The sequence below is a fragment of the Cyprinus carpio genome, chromosome B22 (assembly GCF_018340385.1).
Source record: "Cyprinus carpio isolate SPL01 chromosome B22, ASM1834038v1, whole genome shotgun sequence".
Lineage (NCBI taxonomy): Eukaryota > Metazoa > Chordata > Actinopteri > Cypriniformes > Cyprinidae > Cyprinus > Cyprinus carpio.
Window position 1 is genome coordinate 3,125,302 of NC_056618.1, and position 14,414 is coordinate 3,139,715.

Genomic DNA, 14,414 nt, shown 5'->3' on the forward strand with positions numbered 1-14,414 from the left:
ATGTAATGTGCTTTGTTTGTGGGTCCACCTAACAATTTTACTTAAAAACCAATACAATGTTCTTTCAGTCGAGTGATTCATTCGCTCAGTCAGAACCATTCAAAAGAATTGATTCACATGAATGATTCGTTCATGAGTCGGACATCGCCACAGCGCGTGCAGATGCAGGGATGAGGAGGAGGAGCGGTCTGAGGATACAGAGATGCGGATTATGGAGGCTTGCGCCATCAAATGATCAAAGCGCAAAAGACGGCGCTAATAGACGCGGGGACGAGCACATTTCAATGGCACACATTCAACGACAGGACTATTCCCATCTGCAGCTATATAAATAGAATGATATTTTCATTTTAACAGGACATTTCTTAAAGAGCGTTCGGGAAGCTTTTCGACTACTGTATTTCCATATAGTAATCCTCATAAAGAACGAGGAATGCGGAAAACGGGGATGATTGTGAACGAGGAGGATGGAGAAAGCGAAGTGTCTTAAACGTGATCCTGAATGTGCTTGAGTGCTCGCAGGGATTCGGGATTTTGCGCTTTCTGTGCGTTATGACGCCATAACAGACCTCGCAGATCCGCGTTCTGAAGGAAACGAACAAACCGATCTGGAAGCTTTGGAAGATGAGGCTTCCGCGTCTGCTTCTGTGCTCATGGGCATTCGTGGCCCTTCTGCCGGTCACCTCCTCAGTGCTGCTCCGCGTCCCCCTGCGGCAGGGGCCCCTCTCACAGCACGCGGCCCCCCGGGGCCCCTCGAGGTCCGCACGCACACGCAGAGCAGCCAGTGGGATGAATGTTGTAAACATGATTGACAACCTTCGCGGAAAGTCAGGCCAAGGGTATTACATTGAAATGTCCGTGGGCACTCCAGCTCAGAAGGTGAGACGCGATCAGAGGCTGCGCTGCACACTACACACTACACATACTCTTTCTGTAGTATATGGAGAGCTGATCTGTCGTTTAAGGACATTCACATTTTCGTTCATATTTTGTCTTAACATTATCTATTCAGATTTTTGTTTATTTATTTAACAACTTCAATTTCAATTGCAGAAATTGTCTTGCAGCACAATGTACGGTAAAATACAGAAACATATCCAAAAAAAAATAAGGTGGGCAGAAATATATTTAAAACATTTTGGATTTATTTAATTTAGAACCTGTTTTCAAAAACTGACTGATAGAGAATTTACACATTACCTTAAATAAATAAAGAAAAAAAAATGTATTCCCTTTTTTCAGTATTTTCTGCTTTGTTTAGATCTTTGTGTGTTATGGAAATATTGCATATTGTACTCTGTGCTGTATGGGTTTAGTAGTGTGGGACTATTCAGTTCTCAGCTCCTGTGCGATCATGCTACACAGAATAACAGGGTACTGTTGTCTACTACATATACACTATTACAGACCTACCTGCCACCTTTTTTGCTTTAAGAAACATATATGTACAAATAATAATCATTCTATTAAAATGTTTTCTCAATTTATGCATTTCTGGGAATAAAACTCGTGACCTCGGCACTGGTAGTGTTGTGCTTTAGCCTCAGGAAAACTTGATCTAAATTCTGACAAAGTGAGAAAATAACACTTTTTTTCAGGCAGCGACAGATCTCTGCTGAGCATATGCTGAGCTAGTATCATCACTACAACATTGTTACAATTGTCTCTTGTCTAGTCCTTCATACACAAGCTTAAAATGGTGTGGAAGGGCATAAATGTGTTTTTGCACAGCAAACATCTCCAGCTGACTGCTGTCACATTATCACGACTGCGGTCAGTGAGGTCACATAATGTTTGAGAAGAGGAAGGCCTGTGGTGTAGGGGTCGCTGGAGGAAGCGTGTGCACAGGGATGAGGTTGAGAGCGGTCTCTGAGATGCAGGATACAGATTCAGTGAGCAGAAATAACAGGAAGCTCACAGGACAAATCAATGACACGAGGAGTGAGCTCAGAGACAGAGAGCAGAGGAGTAGACAGACAGGAGAAGTGCGTTATCAAAAGCACTGTCGAATCTAAAACATTTGTCTAATAGCTTTCATATGGAGAGGTAGAGGTATGTTTGGAAAGATTCAGTATGTGTGACTTTACAGAAATCAGTAGAGAAGTGGTCATGTCTTCAGTCAGCCTGCTCTCAGCATCAGCTGTTAAAAAAGCTTCCATTAGCTGATGCTGAGCGCAGAGCGACTGATGAGATTATTATAGAGTCTAATGAAGGCAAGTGACAGAGTTAACTTCCTCTCAAAATATTCATTATCTATTATCAAAGCTGCCAGTTAGATTCTGAAATGCTCATTGTGGACACAGTAACTGTCTGATCTCAGTCGTTTCAAAGTGACTGATTACACGGCCTGTCTATCTGCTAAAACGTGCTCGGGATCTCAGCAGTCCAAAGATGTCTGGCAGCTTTGTCTTGTTCTCAGGTTTCCCACCCTCGTCTTTCTCTGTCTCTCTCCCTCAGCGTGTATCACGTTTTGCTCAGTCAGGGAGTCTAATGCTGAGAGACGGGCAGCCGCTCACAGGAGGCTGATCAATAATGCAGCTCATTCTTAATCACCCCTTCACAAACACCCACCAGGTCACAGCTGAAGACCGGAGCCACAACTAGAGACTTGACCGTATTGCATTACAATGCCCCATAAACAGGCCCTGCCAATGGCGAGCACCACTCATGATATCTGCAGTTATTCGCTTTCTGTGATCGCAGACATATTGAAGGTACAGTGTGTTCCCTTTGTGTTCCAGTTGAACATCCTGGTGGATACGGGCAGCAGTAACTTTGCAGTAGGCGCAGCTGCTCACCCGTTCCTCCACAGATATTACCATCGATCTCTGTGAGTACTAGTAACCATTCACACACAGACAGGACATGATTTATGTTACATATCAACAAGCTGTACCTCAAACTTGGCAAGCGTCAGAGTGGCATTTGTCCATCTGTGTCGACAGCTCGTCGTCGTACAGAGATCTGGGCCGCAGCGTGTATGTGCCGTACACACAGGGCCGCTGGGAGGGTGAGCTGGGCACGGACCTGGTGTCCATTCCTCACGGGCCCAACGTGTCTCTGAGGGCCAACATCGCTGCAATCACCCAGTCTGACCGCTTCTTCATCAACGGCTCCAACTGGGAGGGCATCCTCGGACTGGCCTACGCCGAGATCGCCAGGGTGATCTTTCTGTAGCGGTCATAACCTCACAGAGCTTGATGAAGAGGCGCTTCTGACCGGGTTTTATGTCTTTCAGCCGGACGAGACTCTAGAGCCGTTCTTCGACTCACTGTTGAGGCAGACCAGCGTCCCAGACGTCTTCTCTCTGCAGCTCTGCGGAGCGGGGTTCACCCAGAACTACAGCGTCGGCAGCTCCACTGTAGGGGGCAGTATGGTGAGAGAACAGGGGGTAGTAGAGGATAATTAACTCTTTAACTCTTCTGTGAAACACAAAAGGAGATGTTTATCATATTTCCCCACATGCTCTGAATGAGAATCAGACTGCAGAGCCCTGAAAAGACAAGAATACGCCGATATAAATATAAGTAGTCCATGTGATTTGTGTGCTTCTGAAGTCACAGGATAGTTCTGTGTGAGGAAGCAAAACTGCAGCATTATGAAATATTTTAACTTTTTTTTTTAATTCTTTTTTTTTTAGACGTTATGGTTCTTAGGTTGTTTTTGGAGCTTGTCGGCATGAACGCTGTGCTTAACATCTCCTTTGTGTTTGAGTTAACAATGACAGTATTTTCATTTTTAAATTAAAATGAACCCTTACCAATAGTAAATAACTTTTGGTGAAACTTTTTTTTTTTCAATGAAATAGTATTTCTTGTAAAACATAATCCAATAACCTTCTTTTATATATTTTATTTTATAGTGTACCATGTGGAGTTAAACAGGTTTATGTAATGTGAAACAAAACAACTTCAGTGGCATACTATTAAAGATTGTGTTGGTTCTTCACAGGTTATTGGGGGAATAGATCCGTCCCTGTATGTGGGCGAGCTGTGGTACACACCAATCAGACGAGAGTGGTATTATGAGGTCATCATCGTGCGCATCGAGGTCAACGGACAGGACCTCAATATGGACTGCAAAGAAGTGAGAACAACTCTCCTGGTTTTGTCATGAAGCAATTATTCCTGAGAAAACTGACTTCACAGATGCATGTTCAGAATCTTCATGCACTCTGATGTGTGATGCGCTGCTTCCTAACAATAACAAGCTGTTGCTGTTTTTCACAAGCCTTTTATGCTGAGATTTTAATGATTTACTCTTGTCTCAAATCCAGACAATTTTAAAATATGAAAATCCACACACTATTATTACATTTGTAAAATTATGATCTAAACAAATACTACAAGAAAGATAAATAATTTTATGATTATTGTATTTTTTTCCCAAGTTAAATTACATCTAGTCCTTCATTATTAATAACCAGACCACCAATTTTGCCTTTAGTAAGGTAAAAAAAAAAAAAGCTTGTATACTTTGTATATAGAAGTATAATATACACTGTAAGGGAAGAGAATTCTTGAGATTAAATATGAGTCGTTTTGTCAAATTATGCAAAAAAAAAAAAAAATTTACAAATATTATTTAATTGTATTTTGGATGCATATAATTAGCATTAGCAAGACAAATTAATTAGCCATTTTGTTCCAGAAATATTTAACCATCGGAACACCACCAAACAAAGAACATAATTTAAAATGTGATGGAAATATTAAACTTCTAAAACAAACATTGCCTCTTATGCATGTATGTCCAGTGACATTCCCAGCTGGCACCTTGATATCAATTTAACTTAAAATATTAATCAAGACTTGATCAGGATGCTGTGACATTTTAAATTCAGTTTGGATGGCAATTTCTTCCAGGGGTCATTGGGTGGAAATAGGAAGCTAATGTATATGTAGGCCAAATTTACATCAAACCATGCCAAGGTTTTGACGTCAGGTAGAATTTTTTTTTTTTTAACATCAATTGCCCACTGGGTTGCTAGAAGACTTCACTTGAATTGAATTGAATTTAATTAAATTGAAAGCTAGTAGGTGTGTTAAAAGTGCATTTTAAACAAGTCTATTTCCAAATGGCCATAAAGCCAAAACTACATACAGTTGAAGAAACATTTATTTATTTTCTCTTTGCACTTTTGCAGTTGAACAGTTTTTATTTATTAGACAAAGGTAAATTAAAAGCAAAGAATCTCATAGTTTCCCTCTGTCTCTGTCTCTCAGTATAACTATGACAAAAGTATCGTGGACAGTGGCACCACAAACCTGCGTCTCCCTCGTAAAGTGTTCCAGGCGGCTGTGAAGGCCATTGAAGCGGCTTCATCGGTCAGTTTATCGTCTGTGTTCGACTCATTTTTGAACACGCTGAACGTTCTGGGTTTTCTGGCTCATCTGGCTCTTTGTTCTCACAGACTGAACAGTTTCCGTCAGGTTTCTGGCTGGGCGAGCAGCTGGTGTGCTGGCAGGTGGGCACCACACCGTGGCACATCTTCCCGGTCATCTCTCTCTACCTGATGAGTGAAAACAGAAACCAGTCTTTCCGCATCTCCATCCTGCCACAGGTACTTCATCTCTGAGTAATGTGACTAAAACCAGTTTAATATGCATGTGGAAATGTCTATGTATTTAGTTCATCTAATGAGTGAAATACTTGAAATGAAAGGTACTTGTTATTTAAGTCTCTCTTTGTTTGGACATTGAAAATAAATTCAATATAAATATATATTCACTTTTCTGTGCTAGCCTGCTAAACATGAACCCGAAGACTAGACTCAATATGTAAAGAAACTGTGCAGTTTTTGTAAAAGTATACCATACTGACAAATGAAACTATCTGCTAAAATGTGCAAAGTGCTCTGCCTGTAACACATATCCCACAGTGCAATGCTGTTCTCTCACATTTACCATTACAATCACTCCCCCTTGTGGAGGAGCGGGATCTGGTTTCTGTAACACCACACATGATGCTGTCTCTGTTCCCTCGAAGGAAGAGTTTTGTCCGTTACTTCCTGAAACAAAACATGAACAATATATCCACACCCAAAAGAATGAACTTCAACACGACTTATAAACTCATGAAGAGTTACAAATGTTAGTGTTAGCTTGCATGTTGAAGGGTTAGTTCACCCAAAAATGAAAATTACATCATAATATACTCACCATCAAGTTGTTCAAAACATTCTTCAAAAGAAGATTTGGAAGAATGTTGCTAACCACACAGTTAATTATAGCCATTGACTATTTCTTTTTTCTTGATATGTGTCCTGATTTTTTTTTTTTTTTTTTTTTTCTTGAGTCATCATCCATCAACTGTTTGACTACCCATATTCTCATTTTCATTTTTGGGTGAACTATACCTTTAATAGAAGTCATAAGAGACTTTTACTTTTAAACTTTTAAATTGTGAAGTCAAATAATCCTTGAAACCACACAATCATATGGTTAAACCAACAAATAGCAAGAGCAAGGAAAAAAATAAGTAAATGATAAAATGATATGTGATGAATGATTATAAATGTCTAAAAATGAATAACAAAAACATCAAGACAATAAAACAAAACAGATGTATGGTACACACACACATATTAGACAGATTAGATCCTGATCCTCAGATCCTTCACCCACAATGAGAGCATGAGCAGCAGTATAGAGACTGAATGCACGGTAAATGTTTTTTGTGAGTAGATGCCCCGGATGCAGTATCTTTCCTCAGCCATAAGACCTCCTCATGCCCTGTATGAGACTGTCAGAAAGCGGTTAACACTTCTCCACTGAGGTGTGTCCGTGTGGAGATTATCCGCTCTTAATGCCCACATGATCATGTGTGGGTTTTCTCGTTTGTGAATCGTGTGTAGCTGATGTCTGTCTGCGTCTGCTCTCTCTGCAGCAGTATCTGAGGCCGGTGGAGGACGTGGCCTCGGCTCAGGAGGACTGTTATAAATTCGCTGTGTCTCAGTCCAGTACTGGAACGGTAATGGGTGCCGTCATCATGGAAGGCTTCTATGTGGTGTTCGACCGAGAGCACAAACGCATCGGCTTTGCGGTCAGCACGTGTCACGGTGAGAGAAACGTTCTCTGAGAAACTTACAGTGGCCTCAAATGGTATCAGGACAAGTATGCCTATGAGATTATGTTTGTTCCTTTATTCCAAATAAATAGATTATGATTAAAAAAACATATTCACAGATAAACAGAGTGAGATCCACAAATACATGCTAGAGTTTCACTAAAATAAATAAAATTGAAAAAAAAAAATTAAATAAAATGGGATTTGCAAATTAAAAAGCATATCCACAAATACCTTTTTGATGTCACAAACACAACTCTGCCTGGCATTCATTTGTGAATGGCTTTCTGTGCATTTGTGGATTTTGAAACATTTCTAGCATCGAGACGTGCTGACAAATCCACAAATAGTTGGACTCCACCCACCGTCTGCTCAAGCCAATCAGATAACAGCCCCTTGTCACTGACCAATCATAGCATCACATTGTGTTTTACAATCAGGGTGTTCTCGCCCTGAAAGAACTTTGCTCATTCATCTGCACTGGCTGAGATAGGAAGTATAAGGTCCATAAAAACTAGTACAGTAAAAAATGTTTCAAATTTGGATTTCGTCAGACCATTCAACTGTGTATCAAACCAAGCCACAGTATTATATGTTACGTGAAAACTCCAAATCCTTAGAGAAACGGCGCTCTCTGTTAGGGGATGCAGACGCATTATGGAAGGGGTCATGTTTGGCATTAAACATGATGTTTTGTCGTATATATCGCGTGGAGTACTCCGGAAGTAGAAGGGGTCATTTGTTTACCGCCGGTCCAGTGTAGACAGTATCACTGATTATAATGTGTTCTGTTTACTTTTGACGTGTTGTGTCACGCTGCTTGCGTCAGCCGTAGAGAGGGTGTTATAGCTCGGGATCTGTGAATGATCATAATTTGTTTATATTCTTTCCTGATTCACTGATCCTGATGAAAATATAAATATAAAGAAGCCTTAAACTCTGATAATCTTTTTTGTGACACACTTGGTCAATTTCATCCACGTTCCTTTCACAGTCCATGATTGTAAAGTTAATAGTGAGACTTGTACTTTTAGGGGCCACTGTATTTAATGTGGTTTAATAATCATTGGAATTAATGTTGTGTTTCATCTGCAACAACACCAGTAATAATAACAGAGTCATATTACATTCTGGAGTTAGGCTGTTTGTTCAGAGGCTTAGCAAGATAACTGGGACACTCGTTAATTCTTATTACTACAATGCAAAAACATTACCCTAACCCTAACAACAACAAAACATTAATGTCATGCAGATTAAAAAACACAGACAGCATCCAGGATGTTTTATTACAGTAATGAGAATTTTATGAGATCATCGAGATTCGTGAATGAGATGTCACCTGCCTTATTTTTTGTTAATTCTCCTGTGCTCCAGTCCATGATGAGTTCCGCACCGCCGCAGTGGAGGGGCCCTTCCATGGCATGGACCTTGAGGACTGTGGCTACAATGTCCCTCAGACCGACGAGTCCACATTAATGACCATCGCCTACATTATGGCGGGCATCTGTGCACTATTTATGCTGCCTCTGTGCCTCATGGTCTGTCAGTGGCGCTTTACGCGCTGCCTTCATCCGCTGGGCGCTGGAGATTTCTCTGATGACATATCCCTCCTGAAGTGAGCCATATCTAAACACAGAATGATTTCAGTGCTTGTAAAACCAGCCGTCCTCGAGGGTCTCAAAGAAGGGAACTGATGATATTGATGGGACTATAATAATTCTAACGATATATATGTTATAATAGTGCATATGCACACACACACACCCTAATGGGTGTCCCACCTTGGAGGATTTCGTACGCTCTAACCCTTTTTGAGTACATGTGATATGTGAATGATCCTTTATCTTACTTAAGTATGGATAGCTGTCCTGGGACTGTTCAAGTGAAGTTCTGTATAGTTCTGTATACTATGTGAGCGGGTGTGTCTGTATCTGAAAGTTAGAGAGAGTTTGTTCACTATATCAAGATGTCATATTCTATAATATGATCAATACTGACTGATTTTCAAAATGGATATTGGGTATAACAAAGTATTGTGTGAGTCACTGTTTATGACATACCAGTCCCCAAAAATACCACAAGGAGCTCATATTAATATTATTTACTAAGAGTACATGATCTTCTGACTGTATTAGTTGAAAGCTTACAGTTAATAGACCTATATGATTTGTAATAATGAATGTCGGTGGGAGAGAACATGTCCAGTCATATTTTACCCCAAAATCTAAAGAAAACAATACAAATTTTAATTTAAAAGTAAATCCTATTTTAAGGACCAAGATTTTTTTTTCTTTACTTTTATTGCAATTTAGTGACATTTTCTTTTAAATGTTCATTACCTCAATGCAAATTAATAAATTATTATTATTATTATTATTATTATTATTATTATATTTAGTATATTATTTAAAACCATTTTAAATTATGCATTGGTCTTAAAATATTATTATTTTTCTTAAATGAATAAGTAATTGCAAATGCAATTTTTTTTTTTTTTTTTTCAGTCATATGTTACCTGGACACGTCTTCGAGAGATTTAAAGTCCTATCTAAATTATGTAACAAATATTCATCAGCTTTTGTGTCATTTCTTTGGACACATATTGTATGTAATGATGACTTCATATTGCAATTATGATTGCACACACATACACACACACACACACTTACAACCCAACAATAAATGCACCTATACAATTCCTGCCTGTCCTTTTGCATATAATAACTCACATTAGGAAAAGCACACACTCTCATACATCATCTTAACCAAACCTTCAGATTAAGCCAGAACAAAACCTGTCTACACTGAAAGAACTGCAAAACAGGTTCCTACTGTTAACAAGCTTCATGTATTAATGAAAATCCAAATTGGCAGCTCTTACATTTAATAAAGTGCATAATACACCAATGTGTGTATTTCTTGGCGAGTATGTGATTGATTACTGTTTATTGTTTATTTGCAACCCCATTAGCTTCCACAAAGTGGTTGCTAATCTTCCTGGGGTCCAGAAATCTGTACAAAATAACAAAAATCATACAAATAAATAAAATAAGAATAAAATTACACTAATCACATTACAAAACTATACCTATACACCTTAGCAGATGCAGCACATAACTCATACCTGTACATCTACATAATTATAAGCATATCTTCACATTTTCTTCTAAACACATATGTGCAATTACTGTTTCGTATATTTATGGGAACCATATTCCTAAGCAACAGAGTCTTTTTCATCAAATTTGTTTGTGGACATGGTAAAGAGAGTTTAGCCTTACTTGAGGTGATTTATAATCATGCCTAAAACCCACATATACAAGCTTTTTAAAGAAAAAAACATGGTGTATGATACTTGATTACCCTTATTAAAATATACCAGCAGTCGTCAATGTAATTTATCTTTCACTAACAGCCATGAAACTTTTCTGTGCATATCAGTAACATTGGTCTGAAATGGATAATGAAGCACTAGTCTGGCTGCTGTGTTCTGAGCCGTGGTCTGAAGGTTTTTTTTTAGATATTTCTCAGATGCACTTGACCATATCATTGGGCAGTACTCAAGATGCAATAAAACTAATGACTGCATGACATCTTTTAAAACTAAAGATGGAATAAATGCAGGACATTTCCTAGCCACATCTATACCTTTTCCCATAATGCTTACTATAAGATCTATATGTTCAGACCAGGACAGCGTATTGTGTATTGTACCAGTGTAACCCCTCTGGTCCTAACCGCCCCACCTCGTCCTTGTTCTGACTGGGACTCAAACCTGGGACGCCGGCATGAGAGGCAGGGGCACTAACAAAAAGGCTAAAGACTGCAGCTTCTAGCATCAGTCGCTAGTGCACATCTTGAGATCAGGGGAGTAAGGATTACTTGCACAACACCTTCTAGCTGGCCTCTGTTACACCAGGACAGGACCAGGACATTTGCTACTTGTTCCACTGGCATCGCATCAATAAATAAATTCAAGTTATTATTGTGACTAAAAATGATACATTTAGTATTTTTCTATATTTAAAATTAATCTATTAATTCAAACCCACTTAGTAATTGTTTGCAGCTCATCACTTAAGTTTTTCTGAAGCTCAGCTGACGTATGTGCTGCAGAAAACATTATAGAATCATCTGCATACATAACTATATTAGCATTATCAACAACACATTATATTGTAAATCATTTATGAAAATAGAAAACAATAATGGTCCTAAACAACTACCCTGTGGAACACCACAATAAGTATTTTTAGCGTCTTAAAAAGATCCATTATAAAACACTCTCTGTTTTCTATTAGAAAGATAACTTCCTATCCAGTCCAGGGCTGAAAGAGTCTTTTACTTTTTTCTTTTGTTTGTTCCATCTACTATCAGCTGAACAAAACTTTTGAAGTTGTGTTGTTGTTGATGAAGCATCTCTCTGTAAAATTCTTTCTGCTGTTCCATTAATTAAGAAAGTCTACTCATTGTGACCACTGAATCATCATCAGGAGGTGCAGTTATAGTTTGTTTGGGAGGCATGATGTCTTACCATGATGTAAACGTTCAAACTCAAGTAGCGTGTATGTTGAAGACCCAGGCCTACAGGGCCTAGCCCGGTTAAACTTCCAAAGTTGAAAGGCAAACCAACTTGTCAAGAAGCTCAAAAATGTCCTCAATTCATATCAGTAAAATAGGGCTTACTTCATTTGATCTACAAACAATGAAAAAATCATTTCAATTTTGTTTCCCCATTGAGGACAAAGGTACTCATTTCTGAGTTCTCAGCAAAGGAATTCTGAGACTAGAGATCACATAATTGTAGTTTTTACAGATTTGATGGAAGATAACATTAAACAATGATGTTCTTAAAATAACATGATTAAAGATTGTGTCTGCCTCCCAAACATCACTATCAAGCTATGAAACTGTTCCAGAGTTTGGGCACTAAACAAGATCTACTGTCCACAGTTGATTTTAATGTGCAAGATGTTAACAATGCCAGAATTTTGAGAATGCATTGATTCTATATTTCTTGTTAATTTAGCCAAAAATAAAAATAAAAAATCGATGGTTGATTGTCGTGTTTTTTTTCCTTCTAAAAGACTCTTTCTCTCTATATATTTTTTCTGTATGTAGAACCACTATCCTGACACTATCTTTTTATTTATTTATTTTTTTTCAGCTGCGCTCCGCTTTGTGGGCTGTTCACTTGAGGGTGCAAGGATGCCCGTTATAGGTCTTTATCACACTTCTGCATGTATAGACAGTGTAGCCTGTATCAATGGCAGTGCCCATAGCACAAGATTGTTGTACAGTTCATCACAGATACTTCATTTAAATCCATCAACCTCAGTTCACAGTCATTAATTGGGTATGATGAAACAAAGAAAAATGGTGTAGTGTTATTCCATGCATTTAATAAATTAAAGGGCAGCGCAAAATATGCAGCACTACAGAATCCGACCATCTTTTTTCTGAAAGAAGTGCAAGAATATAAAACAAACAACATATCACATTACACAGTATTAGAATTAAACAAGGGTATATATATTAATTCAAGTAAAGACTGTACAAATTAAACAGTAAGTGTTTGCCCTGTTTTCATTCCCAGTACAATTAAGTATTAGATCAAATTAAAGTTGTTCAAATACAGTAATATTTCCTGCCCAAAGTTGATTAATCAGAAATAACTGGTTTGATCGAGCTTTCCATGTGTGATTTCAATGATTGTATAGCATTATACTGTAGACAAGATTGGAGAATAACATGCCACAACAATAACAACTGTCACACTGTAAAACCTGACAAGTCACAGTAACTCAAACCGTTTGAGTAAACAGATTGCCTTTACTTAAACCATGTAAGTTTTAAAACTTTGCAATTATGTAATCAAGTGATTAATTAAGTGCTTGATTGAGCTTTAGTGATGAACAGCTGCTGTTAACAAACAGAATCACCAGCTCCACTTATTAGTAACCAGACTGAGTTTATTTCTGTCAGACGTCTACAGAAGATCTGATTGAGAATTAACTAAGGTTTAGATGTTGATTTATTGTTTCGTTTGAAGTAACCATGTTAGAGATCAGTGTTTGCTTTAGTTGGGCTCTTGACCCTTGATTTCTGTCTTAGATTATTTTTTTTGGATGTTGTAACCCTGTGTTTTTGAAACATGTTTGTTATAACTCAAAAACCCAGAGAAAATATGATCAGGTATTGGCTGTTATACAGCATATTGGTGATGATAATCATCAATTATGAAGCTGTTCAGAGTTCGAAATCTTACTAAATAGGTGTTCTATAGTTAGTTCAGTTGATTACAATGAAAGCCATTCAAAAAGTCAGTGGTTCTTTCATAATCAGTTAATATAAAGAACTTTCCAAACAGTTTGGTCTTCTATGGTGTTAATTAGTCACACACAGACATCAATAATCAGAATATGAACCTGAACAATGGTTACGAAAAAAAAAAAGAAAAAAAAAAAACATGCTGCAAAAAACTCATCCATGGCTCCCAGCATGCTCTGCTGCATTGTTTTTTTTTTTTTTTTTTTTTTTTTTTTTTTTTTTATGGTCACCATTGTTGAGGTTCATATGCTGATTATTGATGTCTGTGTGTGACTAAGTGACACCACAGAAAACCAAACTGTTTGGAAAGTTTTTATATCAACTGATTATTACAGAATCACTGGCTCTTAGAATCACTTTTACTGTAATCAATCCAACTAATTACACAACATTATTTCATCAGAGATTAGAATCCAAACAGTTCAATAATCAGTGATTATCATCACCAATATACAGTATAACAACCAACAGCTAGGTACAGGTTAGATTAAAAAAAATGCTAACCTGAAAGCACTGTAAGTTGCTTTGAATAAAAGCAGCTTCTAAGAGTGTGAGTGTGTGTATAACACCTGATGATATTTTCTCTGGGCTTTTGAGTTACAACATATGGTTACAACAGCCAAAGAAAAAACCTAAGACAGAAAACAAGGGTCAAGAACCCAACTAAAGCAAACACTGATCTCTAACATGGTTACTTTAAATGAAAAACATAAATCAACATCTAAACCTTAGTTAATTCTCAATCAGATCTTCTGTAGACGTCTGACAGAAATAAAGTCAGTCTGGTTATTAATAAGTGGAGCTGGTGATGCTGTTTGTGGGGTTGTTTAATCAGATCTTGAGAGATTTAATGTATTTTATTTCAGTTTATTTTATCTAAGGCTGTGTCTGAAGTCAGTTGTAGTTCTTCTGTTTCTCTTTTCTTCAGTAATTCTGTTTGTTAACAGCAGCTGTTCATCACTAATTCACAATTATCACTCAATTAATCACTTAATTATTTAATTGCAATGTATATC

The 14,414-nt window shown here is 37.9% G+C and overlaps 1 protein-coding gene across 2 annotated transcripts; it reads left to right on the forward strand.

Annotated features, from left to right (window-relative positions):
- Positions 1 to 192: 192 nt before the first annotated feature.
- On the forward strand, positions 193 to 9,708 carry LOC109055543 (beta-secretase 1-like). 2 transcript variants are annotated; one of them, XM_042749257.1, is made up of 9 exons: positions 193 to 879; positions 2,742 to 2,830; positions 2,946 to 3,162; positions 3,239 to 3,376; positions 3,952 to 4,086; positions 5,226 to 5,327; positions 5,414 to 5,563; positions 6,889 to 7,060; positions 8,443 to 9,708. In XM_042749257.1, exons 1-9 carry the CDS (start codon positions 625 to 627, stop codon positions 8,685 to 8,687), a joined length of 1,503 nt encoding a protein of 500 aa, XP_042605191.1. In that variant the 5' UTR covers positions 193 to 624; the 3' UTR covers positions 8,688 to 9,708. The 2 variants fall into 2 exon arrangements, with proteins under 2 accessions (XP_042605191.1, XP_042605192.1); XM_042749258.1 differs by having other exon boundaries at positions 6,892 to 7,060.
- Positions 9,709 to 14,414: the final 4,706 nt, after the last annotated feature.

Excerpts from the sequence above, each read along its gene's own strand:
- LOC109055543 (XM_042749257.1), top strand. The coding sequence starts at position 625 with ATGAGGCTTCCGCGTCTGCTTCTGTGCTCATGGGCATTCGTGGCCCTT. Across the intron at positions 3,163-3,238 it reads CCTACGCCGAGATCGCCAGG|CCGGACGAGACTCTAGAGCC; the intron begins GTGATCTTTCTG and ends TATGTCTTTCAG. Across the intron at positions 5,564-6,888 it reads GCATCTCCATCCTGCCACAG|CAGTATCTGAGGCCGGTGGA; the intron begins GTACTTCATCTC and ends CTCTCTCTGCAG.